Genomic DNA, 25,489 nt, shown 5'->3' with positions numbered 1-25,489 from the left:
GCCATGATAAAAAGAGATTTTAGGAAAGATGAGGATCTTGGAAAGAGAGCAAAAAAGTGAGCTTCCTCCCTTCTCTCCAATCAGGACAGAAATAGTAAAAGTTTACTGTTTCGAATCTGTGAAACCTTTAGCAGGCTCTAAATATAAAAAATTTAAAACTTTTATGACTTTATGTTTATCTAATCTCTAAAAGACAGTTTCTTGCATTGGAAAAGTATAGAAGGATAAACTTTCTAAATTATTTGTCGAGAAAAAAAAAAAAGTATTACTTAACTTTTTCTACCTCAGGGTGCTTAGAGCTTACGATTTTGGCAATAATCTTAAGGGAGACTATGAAAAGCTTGGATTTCGAATGAAACCATTGGAAGGTAATTATGTTGCGTTTGGCAAAAATATTAAGCGGTCTTTTTCATTTGTTCAAGTCTTGACAGGTAAAGTTATCCGATATCTATGGTGGCGGGAGTAGTAAATACTCCGTGAAATTAATTAAAGTGCGTGCAAATTTATCTGGACATCTAGATCATTAAAAAAAAAAAAAAACTATGTCGAGTTAACACCATTTACGCACTGTGTACTCATTAAATTTTTTAAAGTGAGTGAATATCATATTGTAATTTTTGTTATTGCTCGTTCAAATCTCATCTCCATCCCATGTATAACTCTTGAATCAAAGGAATACGGTAATTCACCCTATGTTTTATTTAATTCTAAAACATGTTTAGTACTGTCTCTCCTTGTCAACATCCTCCTCTAAATGAAAAGTTAGAGATAAATGTATCAATTAAAATTTTCTAAAAATTTCAAAATTCCTTAAAGTTAACCCAAAAAAGGGTGATTGATGATGGGTGGTAAATATGTCGATGTCTTTAATTAGAGATTTCAGTTCGAGCTGTGGAGATAGAATCGATATGGATAAGGAAGAAGCTTTTTATGTTAAAGTGAAACTTCTCGATGCAAATTCAATTAATCGTACTCTAAACTCTAAAGTAAATACCGAAAATCGAGTGGGAGACAAAAAACAGAAAAGAGCCCCAGGAAATGAGAAGTTGAGAAGTAGAATGGTAGCAACGACAAGATGATGAAGTCAAGACCTTTCGTTTGGTTACGCATCATCAACAACTCCAAAGTGGCAATCTTATCTTGTTCCTCAAGGGTGTCAAAAAACAAATAATTAGTACTAATATAGATGATAACCATTAGGACCAAATTCTCAAACTTAGAGAAATCTGATTAGTTTAATTTCTTTTCAAGCTGTAAAAGTCCATAGTGGATCATGATAGAATAAACAACACCTTCTTTTTCCATTCAATATCCGGTGTCCGTATTGGGACCTAATTAAATTTTAGATTAACATTGGAAAATCTCATATGAGGAGTAAAATACTCCCTAACAAAGACGACATCATACTCATAATTCGAACCCGAAATCTCTGATTAAAGATAAAATTTATCACTCAGACACAACTTTTGTTGGTGAATAAACCCCACTTTCATTAGCTTTCTTACCTTTCTTTCTCCAATAAACCCTTTGATTTTTGTGCTCTCTTCCACTTATAATGGCACTTTTTTTCTTGTTAAACTTTATTATCACCTTATTCTAGCCAACCAAATAATGACAGTTAGCCTATGGATTAAATACTTAATGCTGGTTTGCACATAGCTTCTACTACGTATTTTCTATCATCTTTACTACTTACACATTACAGCTCTTGTGTCCATTTCACTTCATCTAAGAAATTGCAAAATACGATAAGTTTGGTACGTTTCAGTAGGTTGTCAATATCAGTCACAACATACAAATTGAATTAGGAGAAAATCAAGATTTGGAAATCACTTAAATCTCCTCTGTTCATGTAATTTTTATTTCATTTCTTGCAAATGTGAGAATTACGTATCAACTTCTCTTGCAACTTCTACACTCCACTGAAAAATTAATTTATGTAAATCTTTAATAAATGTATCGCTCAATTTATATGTACGTATCGCATTGGCAGTTGGAAGAAGTGGGAGAGGTAGCTTTTGACTCTGAATATTATACATGCACGCATATATTTTACCTATTTAGTACATACATACGTAACATCATTTTTTATTGATTATAGTTCATAAAAATCGTGTTTAATTGTCATAATTCGACGACAACAACAACAACATACCTAGTGTAATTCCACAAAGCGGGGTTTGGAGAGGGTAGATTGTACATAGACCTTAATTGTCATAATTCAAGCCTCTAATTTATAGACACTTGTCCCTCTCTCTCCCCCTCCATCTAACATATATAGGAAAGACCACATTAATTCAGTAAGAGTTTAAGCCATAAGAACTTTTAGCTAGCAATCAAATAGGTATCTACTAATTACCTTTTAAGTAATCTAATGATATAATATAATATTAGTGCATAATACTTAAACTCATCTCTTAATTTTAAACTCATCTCTTAATTTTAATTTCACAAGAAACATTTTGCCTGACTCTTAAGAACTAATAAAATAAATCATTAAAAATGATGGTGGAGTAGTAAGTAATCCTCGATCAACTAACATAAGTCTCAAATTTGAATATTAAGAATGAAATCACTTTTCATGGTAGAGCATTACCCCCAGAGTGAAACTTCAAGCACGAATTCAGATTAGTCGGGCTCCAAAGCAGGTATACAACATTAAGTGAGGAAAAGGTAAAACAATACTAAGACAATCTTTCCACGCAATCCTGCGATGGTTACGTTTTCTTTTAGTGGCCGATCGTCTGGGTAAAGGTCCGCATACATCCTACCCTCCTCAAACCCAACTTGTGGGATCAGATTGGGTATGTTGTTGCTGTAGTAATGCTAAGACAATCTGATTTTCTTTTTTAAATGTTTTTTTTTTTTTGTACTATTTAAAGAAAAAAATTACAGGAAATGACAATTCATAACTGAGTCCATGAATCACTCAAAAAAACAGACAATTTATTTTCCTTTTGCAAGGTAATGACAACATCAACTCAATGAGTCCAAAAACTGAGTTAACATATAGACAAATGCTTCAAAACTAAGGGAGCCAAAACACCTATTTCAAAAAAGGGACATTATTATAGTCACCTTCCAATCACAGTTTTCACTATTTCAACGGCAACTGACATAATAATAGTGGCATTCTTGTCTTTACACGTATTGATAGCAATAGCTGAGCGGTAATATATGAGCAAAAAAGAAAAAACAAATCAAAATATAGTACTACCAGCTTTTGTCTTTGAGCTCTTACTAACTTAATAGTAGCCATTAATGGTTCAAAAGAGCTCAAAAAAACCAACTTTGACACCCCCATTATTGTAAAAACTTCACTTCTTTCTTTTCTTTACTTAAAGTTTTGTTCTTTTCTTGTTTTTGTGTAGTGGGGTTAGGAAAGAATTGATTTTTTTGGTGTTTTCTTGATAACCTTTTGAGGAAATAGTGAAATGGAAGGTGGTTCAAACTCAAAAATGAAAGAAAGAGTTGATAAACAAAATGGTTTAAATCCAAAGATTGAACCTTTTGTACCAAAAAAAGGTCATGATCCTAGAGAGTTGAAATCTTGGGCTAAAAGAACTGGTTTTGTTTCAACAACTTTCTCTGGTGAACCTGAAAGAGGGAGAGATTTGAATGTCAGTAATGATAATGTTGGATTTGATTTGGAAAGAGGGGTTGCTAAAAATGAAACTGTATCTCCAAAGATTGAACTTGATCCTATTTTGGGAAGGGCTAGGAATAGAGGGGTTGAAATTGAGCCTGTTTTGGGGTCTAATAGAAGAGAAAGAGGAGAGAATCTTGGAAGGAGAATTGAAATGGAACCTATTTTGAGAGCTCATAATGAAAATGGCAATGGTAATGGACACATAGTTCAAGAAGTAGCTCCAGTTACAGAACTAAGGAAGGATGATAGCAATGTGGATGAAGAAGAGGGACACGATAACGAGGATTCGGGTTATGGAGGGTGGCATAAGTCTCCGCGGATAAAATGTGGACTAAGGGAAAATCCTGGTCTTGGTTAGTATATATTTTGTTTGTATGATTGTTGAATGTTTTCTCTTGTTATTAACTTGAACGAATCGTTTTTTCCTTTTTACTTGGTTGTGATTCTTGTTAATGTCTGTGTGTCAAATAATTTTGCCAAAGTTTAAGGAATAGCATTCACTGAGTAGAAGTATAATGTAGGGATTTGATGTGGATGAGTCGATGAAATTACTATGGAAGGGGCTTAAGTTGTCTTTTTTTTAATGTACAATCATAGTAATGTGTTTAATCCTTGATGGTAAGGCAATGTAATCAGCTTGCTTGCTTAAATTTATAGGCATTCTGTACAGAATGTCCTTCTGAAAAGTTTTGTCAGCTTTTAATATTGGTCTCTTAGTCTGATTTAGTCACTGAAAACTAGTATAAATAAGTTGCAGAACACACTCATTAGTCGTTCCCGTTATTTCTTTTTTCATGCTGCTTGAAATTGCTTATCCTTATGCTGAGGGTCTATCGGAAACAACCTCTCTACCTCCCAAGGTAGGGGTAAGGTCTGCATACACTCTACCCTCTCCAAACCTCACTTTCTGGAATTTCACTGGGTGTGTTGTTGGAACAAGTATGAAGTTACAGGAAGGTATAGGACACGATGGCTAAATTCTTGCTTTCCATTAGAAGAACACCTTGATTGCCTTCTGCAAAATCTTTATCTTGAGTCAATCTTAACTTGACTCTCTTGCATAAAGCTTGTCTTCCATTTGTTCCTTGAGACCTTGACAGATTTGCGCCTGATCCTAAGCTGCACATTTTGTGCCTGAAAACTTAACTTTATTAGTGACACATCCTTTTCCATTCAAATATTGTTGTCATCGCTAAACTTTTTAGGCTAATACCTTCACCTTGCTGGATTGGCTTATTTAATCTGAATTGAAGGGTAAGTTCCTTAAGGAAGCTATTTTTGGAATGTAAATTCAAGCATAAGAAGCCTTTTAAAATCCACCACAGACAATGTACAATAGACAACTTATCACTTATCAGAATTAAAATAAATAGAAAGGTCATTTTACAGTAGATATAAACATAGGTTCCCCAATGGGTACTACTCTATCTATCGATACTATACTTAAAGAGGGAAGCCCCTAAGTCTCAAGTTGAATGCCAAAATGTCCGTCAAAAGTTAATTGACCATTTTGCCCTTCACAACAAAGTAAATTACCTTCAGGTTAAATGTTAATTTGAACTACATTGAATTGAACCGGGTAGATGGGGAAGTCTTTCATATGCCAGTACTTATTTCACTTGTGTAAATTTATCTTAATCGCCAATATGACAGCCTTTTACCTTTCAACTTTAATTTGTTTGCTCCTTTCAACTTCCACCATTAATAAGATTCATGCATAACCTTTTCACATTCTTTACTGCACTTTATAAAGGTGTATAATCAAGTGTCAAATCCCCCCCTTTTTTTTCTCCATAAAACCCATTCTCTTTTCATTTGGCATATCTGCAAGTGACAGATGAATTTATTTCTTTTTCTATTAGTTGACTTTCTTAAAGAGATATTTCAAAATTGATTCTTAATAACCAAAAGAAAAAAACTTAAGAAACAGAAAGACATGAGAATACTTGGTGTTTTATAGGAACAAGAAATATGCCCACTGACCACTTTGTTCGTCGTTCTAATCTTAAAGAAAGAAAAAAAGGAAACTTACCCCTCTAATCCATGGTAAAAACTTATCTGCATCCGATGTTTAAACCAAACCAATGAATGCAAGACATGTCTTTCATACGATATTTATCACTTAATCATGGTTAAGTGATATGTATATTCACTTTAATTTTAGTTGTTAAGGTTAAAGTGCTTGGTTTGATGTAAACGCCGGTTGCAATATGTATTTACCATAATCCAGTTGGGAGACCAAGTGATTAACCAATGGTAAAGACTTAACCACACCCGGTGTTTACGTCAAACTATACTAATTTTCTATGGTTAAGTGATGAATTTAGGTGAGAATGTGTATTAATTAACTATGGTTCAATGATAACTGTGTATGATATGTAGTCATTGGCTTGATGTAAATATTGGGCGCGTGTAAACGTTTACACCACCGGCTGTTTACACCAAACCAACATATGCAAGACATTTGTTTGCATATAGACTTCTTTCACATAACCATGGTTAATTAATATATATTCTCACATTATTAAATCACTCAATCATGGTAAGTTGATGTGGTTTGATGTAAACATCGGGTGCAGGTAAGTTTTTACCCCTAGATAGTAGGTATTCAACAAAAAGTGAGCTTATTTTTTTTTTGAAGAAATTCAACTAACAAAAAAAGAAATAAATCTAAGTGATAAAGTGTTGACACATTGTTGTGCACTTTTATAACGTGCAATAAAGGATGTGAAAAGGTTATGCATGAATGTTATTAATGGTGGAAGCTGAACGGAGCAAATAATTAAAGTTGAAATGTGAAAAGGCTGATATGCTAAATAATGATTTAGATAATTAGAACAATTGCAATAACTACTGGCAGATAAAAGATTTCTTTCTTAATTTCAAAAAAAAAAAAAAAAAAAAAAAAAGATTTCTTTCTGTTTACCCGGCTCAATGTAGTTCAAACTAATCATAAAATTGAATGTAATTTTACTCCCCGGTGAAGGGTAAAATGGTTAGTCAAGTTTTGATGGATATTTTGGTGGTTCAACTGTAGACTTGGGGGTTTTCCAACTTTTAGTGTAGTAACGATATAGATTAAAGAAGTGAATTTATAAAGAAGTCATAGTTTGTTTTAGTTCAGTTCATTAAGGGAAACAAACAAAGATACAATATGCATTTTTTGTTGGTAAATACTTAACCTCACCCTGTGTTTACACAAACCAATAAAGTTATCGTATGAAAGACGCGTGTCTTGCATTCATTGGTTTGGTGTAAACACCGGGTGGAAGTAAGTTTTTACCTTTTTCTTGTGCTGTTACTTTCACTTCTTTTCTTTCAGAGGCAAAGTTGTATTCTCCTGATAGTATCACATCTTCTGTCACCTGCAGTATGGTGAACCAAAAAAACAAAAAAATCCTTTTAACTAGCATGATTCCAAGAAAGGGCTTTTTGTATGCATTTGAGTCCTCATCCAATATGCATTGATAATTCTGGACTCTAAAGAATTCATTGCTGAAATCACGATATTTTGACCAATTAAACAAATCTCTGAAGCTTCCATTGTATAATGTAGAATCAAACTTATGCTATTTGATCACAAAATTGTCTTTCATTGGAAAAATGAATACACACACGTTTGATTTTCTATGTTACCCTTGTCATGTTCTAGTATAAATGTCATGGTGAATTTTAATCTTGATGAAGTAATAAACACACTTCATGGTGAAATTTATTAGCCATCGTATCTCCTGTGATTCTATGTTGATCACTATTTACCTTCTTTTTGGTCTTTAAACTGCAGTGCCTCTTATGTACTATGGGTTGCAGCACTATTTATCATTGGCTGGCTCACTTATTTTTATCCCTCTGATTATTGTCCCCACCATGGGTGGAAGTGACGTGAGTAGTTTCCTTATTAACTTTTCAACTTGAATTATTGTAGTATAGTAATAATTTATTTATTTATTTTTTGTGGAAGCAAGTTTATGTTCACTCTCATTGATTTCTTTCCATACGGTGACAGAAAGATATGGCCAATGTGGTTTCTACAATGCTGCTAGTGTCTGGCCTTACCACAATACTGCACACATATTTTGGAACCCGTCTCCCTTTGGTTCAAGGGAGTTCATTTGTATATTTGGCACCTGCATTAGTTATCATGAATTCTGAGGAGTACCGGAATCTTGCTGAGCATGTAAGTTAAAAATGAAGTTATCCTAGTAAGACTTTGTTTAGGTTAATTTTCTTTTATGAATCAATTTTTATGTGTACTGAATATGTTCAAATGATTACGTTCTTTTATCTACTACTACTTGAAGGTGTTGATCATTTCCAGAACAAATTGCTTCAGTAGCAATCTATAATCTTTACACTGCATGTGCCATGGAAAATTTCTAGAAGACCGTGCTCATTCCTCATAATGTTGTGTCAATATTTACTGCACGTGAAATTTATTTAATATACTTCTTACATGCTCTTATAATAGATGACGGATTCTTATTGATAGAAATTTTTCGGGTGTCCACAGAAATTTAGGTACATAATGAAGGAGTTACAAGGAGCTATAATTGTTGGATCAATTTTCCAAAGCTTTTTGGGTTACAGTGGCTTGATGTCCCTTTTGCTACGGTAATATTTGAGCCTTTTACTCATTATACTTCTTGACCCCCGCCCCCTTTTTTGAACTTCCTTTTTAGGAGAACTTAAAAAAGCTGCTTTTCTTTTTAAAATAATATGAGATAATTTCAGTTTGTACAATGCTATCGAAGAGGACTAAGTAAACTACTAACGGATTGGATTTTGGGATCTACAAAATCATCCTTAATAAGAAAATTCAGCAAATCTGACTTGCTATAATTGTAAATCAACTTGAGTATCAAGAAAGATGGATTACAATGGACTTTGGAATCTATGTAAACTTTGTAATAATTTTCTGTTTAAGTTAAAGTTTTACAAAGACTAGCTTTGATTCATGGTTGTATCATTGGATCAGTCTTCTACTTCTGTTTTAAAGACTCTTCCAAGAACTAATCAATATATGTTAAGAACATATCATGCAGGCTTATAAACCCCGTTGTGGTAGCACCAACAGTAGCTGCGGTGGGTTTAGCATTTTTTAGCTATGGCTTTCCACAAGCTGGTGGTTGTGTAGAAATCAGCCTTCCTCAGATACTGCTTATCCTAATTTTTACCTTGGTAGGTAGCCATGTGAATGTTTCATCGTAATTTTTATTGTTGGTATACTACTTCTATACGGGAGTTTTCCCTTTATATAATGAAATCTTTTCTTACTTGATAATATAAAATAAAAAGTTTGTGTTGGCATGGATAAAATATTCTCTTTTATTTCAGATAGTGAGCTGATTTTCAGTTTCTCACTTCTGAACTCTAGGTATACAGAGTATTATTTCTGTCACTAAGTTTCTTTCTCATTGCAGTACCTTGGAGGAATATCTATTTTTGGTCTCCGCATATTTCGTATATATGCAGTACGTATTTTCTGCTCTTCCTCTTATTTTTCTCTTTTTGCCTTCATAGAACAAGAGAATATTAGTGGATTTAGTTCCAAGACCTTTGTTATGTAAGAACTCTTTTAGGATATATATTATGATTTTTCAGCTACTACGAAAACTATCATCACATATACATCTGTGTTCTAACAAACAACAAATTATTGCAGGTCCCTGTTAGTGTTATAATCATTTGGGCGTATGCGTTTTTCCTGACAGCTGGTGGTGCATATAACTTTAAGGGTTGTAGCCCCGACATACCAAATTCCAACATCCTTATTGATGCTTGTCGGAAGCATGCAGATACAATGAGGCACTGTAGGACTGATGTTTCCAATGCTATGAGAACTGCTGCCTGGGTCAGGATTCCTTACCCTTTCCAATGGGGTATACCGACCTTCCGGTTACGGACTTCAATCATTATGGTCATTGTGTCACTAGTTGCTTCCATTGACTCGGTGAGTAATCAGTGACCTGTATAAAGGGGTTTCAGTTACGATATTGAAGTTATTCTGGTTAGGTATCTCACCATCACTAGGTCTCGTTTTCACAATTTGGCATTTCTGGCATAAAACTTTTTCTTCTATATAAATTAAAAGAAATTGACATAAATAGTCGCACATCAAAATAATAGCTAGCAAATGTTATTTTTCGTATATTGATGTATAATATACATAAAATATATATTTTTGATACAAAATAGTGTATATGCCTTGTATTTTTGGCTAGCGAATTTAATGATTTTTGGCCGACCCGCCAAGTGTGTAACTTGCCCAAAAAACAATGATGAGTTAATATGAACTTCTTTCTTTGTTGTTTTTGGTTCATATGAAATCTTTCATGTTGCTTGAAAAATATAAAGTAAAAAGAAAGAAAATCAGTTCTCTTTTACAAATCTTATTGTCTTTGAGAATTCAAGACCAATTACTGATTAAGATTTACACATTGAAGATTGGAAGTTATCACTCAGCAGCAATACGAATGAATTTGAAACCCCCGACCCCGGGTATAGTCAGCAGAGGGATTGGTCTGGAAGGTTTCTGTAGTGTGTTGGCGGGACTTTGGGGAACGGGTACTGGGTCAACAACTTTGACAGAGAATATACACACTATCAATGCAACAAAGGTAGCAAACCGAAGGGCTGTACAGCTTGGAGCAGCTCTCTTAATCCTCTTCTCCTTTGTAGGTATGATTCAGTGAACTCTATATAAAAGCTCTTTATTCTCTTCCTGCATTTGGTTAATCAACTGATGTTATGGCATTTCTATACATCACTTTTCACATCAAATAAGTTCTCGTTATAAGATCTCTAGTTTCAGAACTTGGTGACTCAACTATCTCTAACCATTTATCAAAAGCGTGTATTCTTGTTAGATGAATGGAAAGTGGAATGCAAGATTTTTTCCGTATCCATTCCCCTTTTAGAATGCAGTTCTGGTCCATGATGTTTGTTAATAAACATGAACGAATGCAGTTCTGGTCCATGATGTTTGTTAATAAACATGAACCCGAAAGACATATACCCGATGTTTGGCAGTTCCTCCATAAAGAACTCTCTCATCAATGGGACGTGTAGCACCAGTCGATAAGTTTTAAGTGTTGTGTTTCATTAACCATACGTGAGTGGAGAATTATGAGCAGCCATCTTGCCTTCCTAGTCTATTCTTGTAGATATTGAAAGTTCATGTTCCTGTTATTTGCTTCTTTTAAGATAAACACTTTATGTGGCAGTCTTTCCCTTTTAATCAGTCACAAAAGAATGATATCTTTCTATATTTAGTAACAATTTAACTTTAAACTTCCTGTTTTTCCCTATGAAATGATTGATAGCCACAAAAGTTTCTATGGCTTAATTTAGACCAAAAGTTTCAAAAGTCTTCCATTTTCTCTTAAACTCCATGCCCAGTTAAACACCTCCGTCCCACCTTCGTATAAATTGGGACGGAGGAGTACCTAAATATTGCGCTGCCGTCTGCTGACGTCTTTGAATAGCTGGCAAGTTCATTATCAGAGATATGTAACCTCTTATTTTCTTATTTACTGTGGTAGGTAAAATTGGTGCTATTCTTGCTTCTATACCACAAGCATTGGCAGCCGCGGTACTATGCTTCATATGGGCTCTTATTGTGGCTCTGGGTCTATCAACATTGCAGTATACCCAAAATGCAAGTTCCCGAAACATTATAATTGTTGGTGCATCCTTGTTCTTTGGTTTGTCGGTCCCCGCTTATTTTCAGCAGTATGCACCAGAGACCGGCCTAATCTTGCCTGGCTATCTAATTCCTTTTGCAGCAGCATCCAATGGACCAGTCCATACTGGGAATGCACAAGTAAGCTCATCTTAAAGACTATTGTTATTTCCCTTTAATTCACCCTACATGCCATACTCGTCTTTTTTATTTTTTTCTCTTGGATTCGTTAAAACAAGCATATGTTGGAGTTTACCGAATTTCATTTTGGGAGGATTGCATTTTTGGTCCCTCAGCTATTGGTAAATTCTGATTTTGGTCCTTGTGATATATAGCTAAACACATTTAACCTTCAATTAATTAAAATGTAAGTTTTTAGTCCTTTATGTAGGAGATACGTTATATTTTAAATACTTTTAGAGGTATATTACCCTCAAATATGGAGTATCAATTTAAGTTCATAGATAATTAGACAGTGGAGCACGGTTAATAATACTGAAAATTTGTGAATATTCATAAGCAAGGGGATCAAAAGTGTACATTTCAATTAATTAAAGGTTAAATGTGCCTAGTCAGATAACACAAGGACTAAAAATAGACTTTATCAATAATTGAAGGATTAAAATTGCTGTTAACCCTTTGCTTTTTTATATGGAAGTGGAATATGGAGGATGCTATAATGGTCTGAAGTTTGACATAAAATAATGTACCATTAGTGCATTATACAGCCAAAAGCCCAAAGCTAATGACAATCAATCGAATACTTCTCCTTAGGAGCTGTATGCAAGAACATGTTACTATAGAAGATGTACTTTTTACTCATTTTTCTTCTTAATTTCCATGAACTCGCGATGATCTTGCTAACGTCTTGTTTCTTCTTAATGTTGTTGTAGTTCAATTTTGCAATGAATGCACTTATGTCATTGAACATGGTGGTTACGCTATTGGTGGCATTCATATTAGACAACACGGTCCCTGGTAGCAGACAAGAACGAGGGGTATACGTTTGGTCAAAGGCGGAAGACATAATGACAGATCCTTCTGCCCTTTTAGACTACTCGTTACCGAGTAGAGTAGCAAGATGTTTCCATTGGACCAAATGTGTCGGCTCATGAAAAGATGCAACAACCAAAAAATTGCTTTTGCTGCTTACCCAACTTCAGGGAGGAAACTTATTGTGGTTCAAGCATAGCTTAGAAAGAGTACAGCTAAAATAGGTGAAAGGTACATACATATTTTACACAAGGAGGCTACATATTTCACCAAAATATAGCATTGTCTCTGTAATGTGAAGAGCCATAGGGCAATCCCATATTCAACTGTTAATTCATTCTTATACAGAAATGTAAGTTGTCTTCTTTGTTATGATGAATGGAAGCATTATATTGAAATACTCTTGCAATGGAATGGTTATTATTTACTAACCTTTGGATGGAAATTTCCCTGTTTAGTTTGTGAATTTTTTTTTTTTTAAAAAGCTCTCAGGGTTTTGATCTTGTGGTTAGAGCACAACGATGTGTGTGTTAGGTGCACGTCACGGTTTTAACCTTCTTGCAGACAAAAGCATGGTATTTAAGTGGAGAATGATAGAAAGGTGGGTCCCATTATCCCGTTGAATTTTGAACAGTGTTCCAGTGGCCCTTGGAGATTTCTCTGTTATCAAAGGAGAGAAACGTATAAAAACTTTCAGACAGTGAACTCCCAAAATTTCAGCCTACAAGAATCTTCTCCATTTTCTCATGTTTTTTATTTCCTCTAATTTCTTCCCATTATTTTTCCATGCCATAGTAAGTATGCAGGATGAAACAACTTCCATGCTAAAATTTGGATAAAGAAATTACTCGTTAAGAAACTGATGCTTTGTTTTACAAGGTTATGAAAACTGACACTAGATTAGGTGCATGTCACAAGTTCAAATCCTGTTACAAATAAACAAATAAAGCCTGGTATTTAAGTGGAGAAGGGTAAAGAAGCGAGCTCATTATCTACCAAGTTTCGAATGGCACTTGGGATTTTAATAAAAAGAAAAGGTTAAAAAAACTGAAATTGTTAATGGATTACTTTCACTGATTATATGATTGCCACCCTTGATGCATTTTGTATTAACAGTAAGGAACTTGTCAAATATGGTTCTGAGACCCTGTTTACTCTAAAACCTATGAGAATGAGTTCTTTTGTTGCTCTTGCTACCTTTATTCTTCTTCTCCTGCATGTACAAAATCCTATAAACCTTCATCTCAACTCTCTCTATCTCTCTTTCTATCTATCTATCCATCGATCTACCTGGTAGAAATTGATCTTTTCTTTTGCGAATCTTGGATCAGAGCACGTAAACTATGATTTGGTGTGAGAAGATTGTCCTTGAGCTTTAAATTTGTCATTGGCGATGTATCTCTTCCAGTCTTTAGCCATTCCTCTATAGCTTCTAACTCATATGAAAATCCATCAGCTGCAACATGTGGATTCTTCATCACTTCCTGCAACCCACAAAAATGAAGAAAAGAAATAAAAAATCAAGAATTAACTTGAAAATCGGATAGTCTTTACTCTTATTTAAAAAAAATTGAGAAAGTTGATTTGAAACGACGAATATGAAGGTTGAAAGTGAACTATGATAGTCAATTAGGGTGTGTTTCGTATGACGGAAGCCATTTTGCATGAAAAATGTTTTTCCTTGGAAAATATTCTGTCAATGAAACACTAGAAAATGACTTTCTCGTGGAAAATGACTCTTCCTCATACCAAACACACCCTTAAAATGTTGGGATAGACAATGAACCTGGAAAATGGGGCAAAGGAAGAAATTAGGGAACTCTGCTGAGTCAATTTCATTTAGATGTCTTCCATTTTTTGCCTCACCAGATTCACCATTTGCTACTATTTCATCAGCTAACTTCTTCACTTTATCTAGTTCTCTTGCCAAATTAGTCATGTTCAACTCCTTATCTTCATGAATGGACAAACACTTTATTCCAATTCTTCCAAGCTCAAGTGCTATATCCAATGGCCACTCCCCCGCCATCGGATCAAGCACTTCAATAAGCTTAGTCTGGTCCATCATGATTGCCTCCTCGATAAGCCCGGCCCAGTTTCTTCCAGTGAGAATCTGTAAGACTAAGTTCCCATAAGCCCGGATATCTGATCTTATATCCGATTTATCAAAGGAAAAAGGCGTCCTAATACCATGGATTTTCGCCACATTGTTAGAATCAAGAAGGATTTTGGAAGGGTTGAGGTTGCCATGAGCCACAGGCCTGGGCTTGGCCCGGTGAAGGAAGCACAGGCCGGTACAAACATTGGCTACAATACATATCCTTGCTTGCCATTTTAGGCCCTTGTTTCTCCTTTTGGAGCCTCTCTTGCCTGAGAAGAGAATGTCTCTTAAGCAGCCATTATGCATATACTCGAAAACAATGCACCTTAGCTCAGAGCAATATCCAATCATTGATAATATATGAGGATGCCTCATATGGCTTAAGAGCTTCACCTGCATCAGAATTTTATAATTTCAGATATGTAATGATATTATCTTCGTGATATTTTACTAACTCGTAAAGATTACTAATCTATGAAAAAAAAAAAAGGGTCAAACATACCCCTCTACTACACGAAATATCCTAATTTTACTCTCCTTCATACTATGGGGCCACTCATACCTTTGCCATTAGCATATAGTTTCGTATTTGCCCTTGACTCTAACAAAGCTCCAACTTGAAGTAACAAGGGTAATTCCAAACCATAGTCAAAAGTAGAGCGGTAAATTTGGACCATTTTTCCGAAGGATATTGACACGTGGAATTCACAAATTCATGCTCGAGCTCCATTAAAGTTGAGGTCAAGGACGAAATGATTTGCTCAAGACAAGGGTACGAATAACTTCAGATTACAACTGGGGGTCAAATTAAGATATTTCTTATAGTAAAGGAGTAAATTTGGACCAACTTTATATTGCAAATAAGGAAATGAGTGTTGAAGTACCTTAGCATTGAAGGTGTCTTCAGAATCTACATCTGCAGCACTATACAGTTTGATTGCAACTGATGTGTGATGAAGCTTAGCTTTATACACATCAGTCCAATCACCTCCAGATTTCAACCTCATACGATCCGAAAATCCGTCTGTGGCTGCTCTAATTTCTGCAGCACTGAACTCCTTGTACTTGAAACTCGGTTCAATCAGCATTGTAGCATTACCTATCGCGTCCTTTTCCCTGCAGAACTCTATCCTTCGCCGTAGAATGGTTCTTTGCTTTCTGAACTCTTCGATCTCCTGCAGTGTATCCGTTCTTTGCTTCAATATTTTCTCCAAATGGACCTCAGCACGCGATCTTGCCAATGAGGATATCTGCATCTTGTTGGATAACTCGTGTTGTAGTTCAAGAATCGAGCTGAGTTTACTCTTTGTGACCTCAACTTCAGTATGAAGTTCACTCAGCTCGTCTTTTGTAGCATCTAAATCTCTCTTTAGATCAGCCTTTCGCGCGATTTCATCATTTATGCGGCCATCAATTTCCTCAGCCTATATATAGCAAAATCTTAGTATGTAAATTGCAAATTGAAACAAAATTAGCTAAAGTAGAAGATTTTTTTGCCAATGATTAGTAAAATCGTAACACTTACTCTTCTAGTACATAAAGTGATGGCCCATTGTGCCTTAGCTTGTCCTTCAACATGGGCGTTTAATTCTTCTCTGCTTAGTTGTATTGCTTCTTTAATCTCCAGGAATTTGATTCTCAAAGCTTCTTTCTTTTCTTGCATTGTCTAAAATTTGAATATAAATCAGACTTACATAAATAAGATATCAATTTCAAAGATTTTGAGGTTATTATGGAGAGCAGCAAAAGAAAATAAGCCTCAAAATTTCCAAAAACAAACCAGTGTAATCAAGATATTCGACTTTGTGCACCTAAGGGTGTGGCCAATCAGTCAATGAAGTCGGTAAAAAACATGGAAGGTCCTAGTTCAAATCCCCGCAAAGACAATAAATGCTAAGAGATTTCTTTCCATCTGCCTAAACCTTGGTAGGAAGAGTTGCCCAGTATTTGCGCCGGTGGGAGGTAGCAAGTACTCAGACAATAGTCGAGTTGCGCACAACTTGGCCTAAACACCCCGTTTTGAAAAAAGATTATAACATCCTACCTTTATATACTTCCCAGATTTCAAGAAACTTGCTATATCATCACTGGGAAAAAAATTCTTATGATGAAAATAGCACCTAGAAGGTCATACCAGAGCTATGTTGCTCGAACTCTTCAAAAATATCGCCGGAGGTGTGTCGGATCCTTCAAAAATAGTGCATTTTTAAAGGATCCAACAAGGGTACGATAACATTTTTGAAAAATCCGAACAACATAGAACCAGAAGGTTTCATATAATCAAGAATGGTAAGTGACAGTCATGACTATTGCAGTTTGCTAGTTTGTCCTATCACTATCAAAAAAATTCTGACGTCAAATTGAGCAAGAAATTAAGAATTTAAAAGTACAAAAGAAATAAAGATAAGGAGGCCAAGGTTGACTTGTCAAATATAATATTCTCTTTTGCAACTACTCCAAACTGATCATGGCCACATAATTATTAACTTCCATATCCCGACAGTATAAAATAATTTTTTACGTAATCAGGCCACCTTAAAGATAAGTACAGATAAAACTATTTATAAAAACAAGATTAGTTATCTAAAGAATAACGCAAGTTATCTGCTACAACTCGTTAAAATACACTGATAATATAAAATTTATTTACACTGTCTGTGAACATAAATTAAATAATTAATTCATAAGAGAAGTATCTGTGACTTACCATATTTTCTGCCATAACAAGCTCTGTAATGTTCTTCTGAAGAGTCTCATCAGCAACAAAATCATCAACTTCCTCAACATTTGAAGGTAATAATTGACCCATATAATTTTCAATTTCTTCTTTATACTTTTCCCATTGATCAAATGAGTCATTGCTTGCTGATGAAGATGATGAATCACATTGATTTTTCATTTTTTGACTATGTTCAGGGAACATTTTAACAACCAAATCCCTAAAACTTTGCCTCATTGTTCTTGATTTTGCAACCATAATTCCTTGATCATCCTCAATTAATCCTTCATTATTTCCTTCCCTTAGAAAAACCAATTTCCCACCACAGATTACATATAATTCACAGAATTCTGGCTTCTGTCTATGCACAAAAAATGATCCACTTATTGCGCTTCCTGATTTCCTACAAACAGTAATTTTACAACCAAAAAAAAAAAAAAAAAACTTAAAAAAACATATCATGAAATTAAATGATAAAAAGATTCATATGAAGGGGTCTTTTTTTGTACCATGATGAAGGCTTCATGAAAGTCAATGACATGACCAATTTGGTTATCCTTAGGCCAGATATCAAATCCACCATAAAATTTTGAATGGACTCATCATATCTTTCAATCTTGATTGCTTCAACTTTCACCTATATAAAAACAAAGATGAAACTTTGGTTAAAACAAATACTAAAACTTGTTAAGAAAAGTTATCAAGAATCATCAAATATATACATTTCCACAAAAAACTTTGTATCTCCAAAGTATCTTCTGATCTTTTGCTTCTTCAAACTTTTCAAGATCCTTCAATTTCTCATCATTCACTGAACCTGCAGGTAGCTTTCCCACTATAACAACAAAACAAAAAAACCATAAGGGGAAATCCAAAATGAAAAAAGGGTATATGAATCAATCAAAAAGCAAAAAGGAAAAAGTATTACTTACTTGGTGTTATAACATAATCTTTACATATGTTATTAGAAGCATAAAGAATTACTATGGTGATTGAGTTTGATGACCATCTTTTGAGTGCCCATTGTAAAGTCAAAAAACCATCATGAATATCTGAACTAACTGCTACATAAACCTTGTTTTCTAGCTCCATCTCTATAGCCATGCCGAAAAAATGACTTTTAATGAATAAAATAACTTGATACTTGTATGGTAGTTTTATATTAAGTCATCACACATACAAAAAAGTCTTAAAAGGGTATGGAGCGTGAAGCACATGTGAGAGAAAATATACAGTAAGTAAAAGACCAAGGTGAAAAAAAAGGCAAGCAATGGCTTTTGAAAAATCTTGTGTTTTTCTTTGAGGGGAAGGTTTTCAAAAGAAAAGAGAATAAGACTATTTGGCTTTTATATTGTTGTGTCAAGAGTCAACACAACCAAATTTTTTTTTTTTTTTTGTGTTAATTATACTTTTGGTCCCTCAATTATTGGGTAACTTTTGATTTTAATCCTTCTGATATATGATTAAGTATATTTGACCTTTAATTAATTAGAACGTGCACTTTCGATTATATTGCTTGTGAATATTTGACAAATTTACCATGATTACTAATTGTTCCACTACTTAATTATCATGTTAATATGTTAAGCTTGTATTGTCACTCTGTATTTGAAATAATATAATTCAATAAATAATCAAAATATAACATAGTTTTTAGATAAAGGGACCAAAAATGTGTATTTTTTTTAATCAAAGTTTAAAAATGTTGAGACATATATTATAAGGACTAAAAGCATAATTTATCAATAAGTTAGGGACCAAAATGTTATTATACTTTTTTTTTGTTTTTGGACTTTTGGTTTAGGCTTTTAGCGGTGATAGCAAAGCTGGGGCCAGATTGATAGATACGTGATTTTGAGATTTAGAGAATTTATTGGATATTACTTTTAGATTAAGAAGATTTAAAATAATTAAGATTAATCTGATTAGTTAAAAAGGAGATTAGCTCTATGACGTTTGATATCTGCATATCCGAGGATATTCTTTGCGGGTAATTAACACCTACCCTACTTTATTAATAAAAAAATAAAAAACTACTCTTTGGTGTGAGTACAAGGAGAAGTCAATGCAAGATACATATTTTTCCTATATATATCACTCAATAATGGTTAAGTGACGAACTACGAAAAATAAATTTTATAGCTTAGTGTAAATATTAGGTGCGGAGCGAAAAATTATAGAATGATAGAGTCCATTACTTTGAGAGTTGATGTAATTTCGTACGCTGATTTCATTTGACTTATTTTATAGATTGGATGATGGAAAAGTAACCACGCTACAATTTCAGAGCTTATCTTATCTAATTGTGAAGTATAAAAGTGTAAGCAAAGAAAATAAAAGAACGAAATTTGTTACTTAGACAGTTGTTCTAACTCCATAGGCGCATTGCATTTGATTTATCATGAATTGAATGATGAAAGACCACCACGGTAAATTTATGAATTTATATTATATAGCTCTGAAGTATTAAAATGGAAGTGAAGAAAAATAGAAGAAGAGAAAAAACATCATTTGACCCCCGAAGCCTAAGATTTGGTTTATGAAGAACTAAACTTAAACAGTATTTATTTACCCCCTCGACAACTTTCAATTTAATTAAATACCCCCAGATGCCGACGATGACAAGACAGTTTGATGACTTTCTCAAAATACGTGGAAGAGAAAAACACCAAAAATGATTCCAGCTGTACATATGTCCTCTTCTAATGGGATGACAATTTATTATACTTTTTTAAATATTTTATTTTTCCTTTTTTTCTTCTTTTGTCTTCTTCTGTCTTCCCTACTTGCTTCCTTTTTCTTTCCATCCATGGTAGCTGCACTTTCTCCTTCTTCTAACCCCACACCCCCCCTCCCTCTCCTTCTTCCCCATCCTCCAAATCGTTGCTATCTTCCTCAGCTTCTTTCTTCCCTTTTTTTTTTTTAAGAAAAAAAATTCTCCTTTCTTTGTCTTGATGGGCAGTTCGTGCATTTTCTTCATTGCTGAGCATATTTGAAGGGCAGTTCGTGCAATTTCTTCATTGTTGTTGCATAAGTCCATTTGAAGGGCAGTTTAACAACAATAAATTATGGGTTTCTAGTAGTTATTATAAGGGAATATGAAATTAAAAGATGTGACGCTGACCTCGGTGTAACTGTTGCTGGGTGAATTATTATTGTGTTATGAGGTTTTCGAATCGTATTTAAAAATGACATTGAAAGTTTTCAAAAATCATTTGAGATTTTGAAGAAGCGGCGAAGCAAGCTTGCAAAGTGTGGAAGTGGGTATGCTATATTGAAATTGGGAGAAGCCTCTGTTATCGTCTCTATTTTTCTAAACAACAATGAAGAAATTGAATAAATTGCCTAACCGCAATGAAGAAATTGCGGTGGGTTTTTGTTCATACCCACTGCCACCTCTTTTTTTTTTTTTTTTTTTTTTTTGGTTGATATCAATCCTAATTTCAGTCCAAAATTTGTGGGTTTTCTTAATTTGGTGATTTGAATGAGAAGTAGAAACCAAATTGGAAGAAGATGGTCTGTTGAAATTATTGTTGCTTCGTGGTGGGAAAGGTTGGCGGCGATTGGTGTGGTGGTTATGGTGGAAATATGATTAATAAAGAAATTTTTTAACAAAGATGGGATTTTTCAGTTGGTTTGATATAAGGAGGCAGTGGTTATGGTGGTGGCGGCGGTGGCGGTGGGGTGGTGGCGGCGGTGGTGGCAGGGTGGTGGCGGCGGCGGTGTGAAGGTGGGGAGTTTAGGAGGAGGAGAACGGCAGCTATGGGTCCATCTTTTTCTTTTTTTTAATTATTGTTTAATAAAATAATAAAATAGGGAAAGAATGAAGAAGAAATAAAAAAACTAAATAAATAAAAATATTTAATGACGTGGACCAATCACCAGGCGAATGGTGAACAACACCTAGCTCTCAACTGGTCCACGCCACTAAGGGGGGTATTTAATTAACTTGAAAGTTGTTAAGGGGGGTAAATAAATACAACTTAAGTTGAGTTGCTAAACTAAGTTTTCGTGGCAAGTTCAGGGGTTAAATGATGCCTTTTCTCATAGAAGAACGAAATCTATTACTTAGACAATTGATCTAATTTTGTATGTGAATTTTATTTATTTTAATTTGTTATGGATTGAATGATTAAAAAAAACATAATATTACAATTTCAAAGCTTATCTTATTTAACAACCTCTTTGATGTTACCTATGAAGGATTATTTTAGTAATATTTTCTTGACATTATGGTAGCTTTTAGGTAATACATACAAAGCGGACTCAGAATTTAAATACGACGAGGGCACTATTATTTAATATAAATGCCAATAAAAAATTTAATGACGACTGAAGAATAATATCGTGTCGGACTGATCATTGATAGCATGAGCAATGGCGAAAACACAAAAATAAAGGTCAAACATGGTTTCTGGATAATAATTAACTTTAATACAAATAAAGCAATTGAGAGAGATAGTAGCTCAATGGTTAAGGTTGTGCAAAATGTATTATTTGTCGCAGGTTCGATTCTGGGCTCACTCATTTATGTATACGCTGCAACAAACGTGCCCCAAACCCACTTTCATTCTTTAGGGTGCACAATTAAATATACAGGTGGTTTAAATGTAATACTGATGGAGCATCTAGAGGTAATCCTGAGCTTAGTTCTTATGAATTTTGTATAAGGGACTGGAATGGAGATCTGGTGTATGCAGAGTATAAGGAGTGAACGGATAGTAATATTGTGTAGAGCATGAGGTACACCCTTTTATTTTGGATATTGATCCTTTGATGATGAAGAGTGTTGTGGAAGGTACATGGGAGCCACCATGATGTATTATCACATGAGTGGATAGACTAAAAGCAATGAAAGAACAATTCAATGTGATGATATAACATGTGTTCAGGAAAGGAAACACTCTAGTTGGTTATTTAACTAACCTAGCTTTTATTTTTGCAGGTACATCCAGTTTCTCAACATTTTCTGAATTGCCTAGTGCAGGGAGGAAAATCCTTAATATGAACACGGCACATGTCACAAATCTTAGAATAAAGAATGCTAGGAACGTAGGAAATAATGATGTACTAGTCTGACATTGTAACTCAAGTATTGACAATGCTTCCAATGGTGTTAGTCTTTGGCTCATTCCATTGAAGAATTGTCAGTAAATGAGAAGCAAAGGTCAAAGTACAATCATTAAACATCTTCATTTGACACCTTAAATTAATAGAGATTTTTTATCCCTTATCGTGGCTAAATTAGTTGTTTCAAGTATTTATCATTCTTTTGATGGTAAATATCCAAACAGCCTTATACACCAGACGATGGTAAGACTTTATGATTTAGATAGTCGGATTCATGATAGAGAAAATGAGATGCAACGAGATAACATTCAAATAAATTCCATCAACACATAGAGATAATTAAATCAGAGAAGGTGGACTGACATCAACATCGAAACCCTAAATCGACCATGCAAGGATTCAAGAAAAGGGGGTGAAGATACTTTAGAGCTACTCTACACCGATTCACAACTGCAAGACCAGATTAGCGGAAATCTAAGCTATTGGAAGAGGGTTTTACCTTGAAAGGATAGATCTGATTTATCTGAGAATCAACTCCTTGGATATGGATAAATGGTGTCTGGTGAGAGCTCAGGGGTGCAAAAACTAGATTCCGTATCGGAGAAATCAATATCTTGACCTGGTGGTGAAGCTGTAGAACGACGAAGCTTCGACGAGCTCCTCGGTTGGGCTTTCCTAATTTTGAATTTCTTATTGTTATAGCTTGGTTTTGTTAGCTTCATTTGTTTTTGCTTTTGTTGCTTTGGTTTTATGTCTTGAATTACTGTGCTTTTTGGCTTTCTATTATTTTAATAAAATACCCCACCAAGTCCTACTTAGTGATTTCCAAAAGAAAAGATATATACACATAATTTTTTTCGATGCTAAATGGTGCACGTGTATTCTTATCTTTCCACGTGGGTCCGCCTCGGAATACATATTATTAACTAATTAGTCTCTCTTTGGAATAAATATTTGACGGAGAAATAACTTTTAGAATGCGTACAATAAAACTACATGTTTAAAGGAAAGAGATTGTAGGTAGCATTAGGTAAGAGATGCATAATTGCATATCTTATTTGTAAGTGCATTAGCTATATATTTAAGACGTACATCGCCTTATCTAATATGACTTATCATCCGTCATCTCGCTAACCTTTAATTCCAAAAAGCATATCTTTTTTTTACTTTATTGACAGAAAGGTGACAAAATATACTTTTTGATCTATATCAATGTTTCATTATTGATCATAAATTCATTAATGAACCTATATCTTCATATTTGTAGATTATTAACATAATTTTCCATGATTACGAATTTACAGGTGATACATAATTTATGGAGCTTCTCATAAATTTCATTTACATGTGATACACGGTGTACTTATTAAAAAAGAGGTACACGTGCAAAACGCGTGCACAATTTATTTTTTTATTTTTAAAAAGAAAACTTATTAACAATGCAGCACACGTGCACAGCCTTATACAACATACGAGGGTAAGATTTTCTAACTCTATTAATTAGATGCATGATAGAGAAAGTGAGGTGCGGCGAGATGACATTCAAATCAATTCCATCAACACGAATAGATAAGTATATCAGAGAAGGTGGACAGACATCAACATCGAAACCCCAAATCGAGCATGCAGGGATTCGAGGAAAGGGGGTAAACATATTCTCATGCTACTCTACACTGATTCACAACTGTAAGACCAGATTAGCAGAAATCTAAGCGATTTGAAGAGGGTTTTACCTAGAAGGGATAGATCTGATTTATCTGAGAATCAACTCCTTGGATATGGACAAATGGCGCTTGGTGAGAGCTCAGAGGTGTGAAAAATTGATTCGATATCGGAGAAATCAGTATCTTGAACTGGTGGTGAAGTTGTAGAACGGCGAAGCTCCGACGGGCTCCTCAGTCGGGCTTTCCTAATTTTGGATTTCTTATTGTTATATTTTGGTTTTGTCGGCTTCATTTGTATTTGTTTTTGTTGCTTTGGTTTTATGTCTTGAACTACTGTGCTTTTGGCTTTCTATTATTTTAATAAAATACCCCACTAAGTCACTTAGTGGTTCCAAAAAAAAAATATACATACATATACATATACATAATTTTTTTCGAAACTAACTGGTGCACGTGCATCCTTATCCTTCCACGTGGGTCCGCCTCTAAATACATATTCTTAACTAATTAGCCTCGTTAACTAACTAGTCTCTCTTTGGAACAAAGATTTGATGGAGAAATAGCGTTTAGAATATGTACAGTAAAACTGCATGTTTAAAGGAAAGAGATAGTAAGTTGACCAATAGCTTTAGGTAAGAGATGCATATCTTATATGTAAATGCATCGCTATTCAATTATATCCTAAATCCCGCTTAAAGTTTGATTTTAAAGTGTTATCTCTTATTTACTTGAATTTTTTTCTCATTTTCCTTGAACGAATTAACATGTGATACATAATTACTGAAGCTTCTCATAAATTTCATTTACGTGTGATACATGTGTACTTATTTAAAAAACGGGTACACGTGCAAAACGAAAATGATTTTTTGAAAATATACTTATTAACAATAGGACACACGTGCACAAAAACTAGTGTCATTAAGAAGCTTTTGTGCACGTGTGCGGTGTGCCCCATTGTTAAATAGTATATTTTTAAAAATATATTTTTGTGCACATGTTTGTACGCGTATCCATTTTTTAATAATTACATTTTAAATCAAAGTAAGATCAATCAAAACTAAATAAGTAGTTGATCATAACCTTAACTGTTTAATGTAAAACCATTTCTTCATTAACTTTAATCTCTAGCTATAAAATTAACTTATAGGAAAATTGTTGCACAATAATTAAAAAATATATCCTGCATTTAAAACCGTTTGCTTCTATATTTTTCTATTCTTTGGTAATTTTCTCTTATGAATTCACTTAGACTAGTAATGTAGTCCAAGTTAACGCAACCTTTGATATGAATTTGGTTTAGACGACATCAATTTTAATTTTTAAACCGAAGATCACTCACCGAACTTATCTAATTTTATTACCAAAAAGAAAACTTACCTCTAAGATTGATTGAGTTGGACGGATTATGGACACTTATAGTTTATACTTATCTATTTTCTTAAAGGGAAAGAATGAACGCCGGGGGGGAGGGGGCAGAAGGCGTATCATTTGGCCTTATTAAATTTGAGGAATTCAATAAGGGTCATTCGCCACAAATGCCCGTATTTCAGGGTGGTATGCTCTTTAATTTTTGTCCTTCAGCATTTTTCACGCTGCATAACATTAGATTTTG

General features: G+C 34.2%; 2 protein-coding genes across 2 annotated transcripts; one reads left to right on the top strand and one right to left on the bottom strand.

The window, feature by feature from the left end:
• Positions 1–3,189: 3,189 nt before the first annotated feature.
• Positions 3,190–12,754, top strand: LOC132058975 (nucleobase-ascorbate transporter 11). The gene is made up of 10 exons (XM_059451414.1): positions 3,190–4,002; positions 7,434–7,531; positions 7,656–7,826; positions 8,160–8,260; positions 8,692–8,827; positions 9,070–9,120; positions 9,312–9,599; positions 10,093–10,327; positions 11,191–11,471; positions 12,224–12,754. The coding sequence occupies exons 1-10, from the start codon at positions 3,435–3,437 to the stop codon at positions 12,443–12,445; spliced, it is 2,151 nt and encodes a 716-aa protein (XP_059307397.1). The 5' UTR covers positions 3,190–3,434; the 3' UTR covers positions 12,446–12,754.
• A 654-nt stretch (positions 12,755–13,408) lies between these two features.
• On the bottom strand, positions 13,409–18,459 carry LOC132058974 (putative U-box domain-containing protein 50). Its single transcript, XM_059451413.1, has 8 exons — positions 18,076–18,459; positions 17,866–17,978; positions 17,653–17,780; positions 17,132–17,546; positions 15,950–16,090; positions 15,309–15,848; positions 14,110–14,817; positions 13,409–13,807 (listed from the first exon to the last, which is right to left on the bottom strand). Exons 1-8 carry the CDS (start codon positions 18,245–18,247, stop codon positions 13,610–13,612), a joined length of 2,415 nt encoding a protein of 804 aa, XP_059307396.1. The 5' UTR covers positions 18,248–18,459; the 3' UTR covers positions 13,409–13,609.
• Positions 18,460–25,489: the final 7,030 nt, after the last annotated feature.

This window comes from Lycium ferocissimum, chromosome 6 (genome assembly GCF_029784015.1).
Source record: "Lycium ferocissimum isolate CSIRO_LF1 chromosome 6, AGI_CSIRO_Lferr_CH_V1, whole genome shotgun sequence".
Taxonomy (NCBI): Eukaryota; Viridiplantae; Streptophyta; class Magnoliopsida; order Solanales; family Solanaceae; genus Lycium; species Lycium ferocissimum.
The sequence above is the reverse complement of the archived record's forward strand: the minus strand, read 5'-3'. Positions and strand labels throughout refer to the sequence as shown.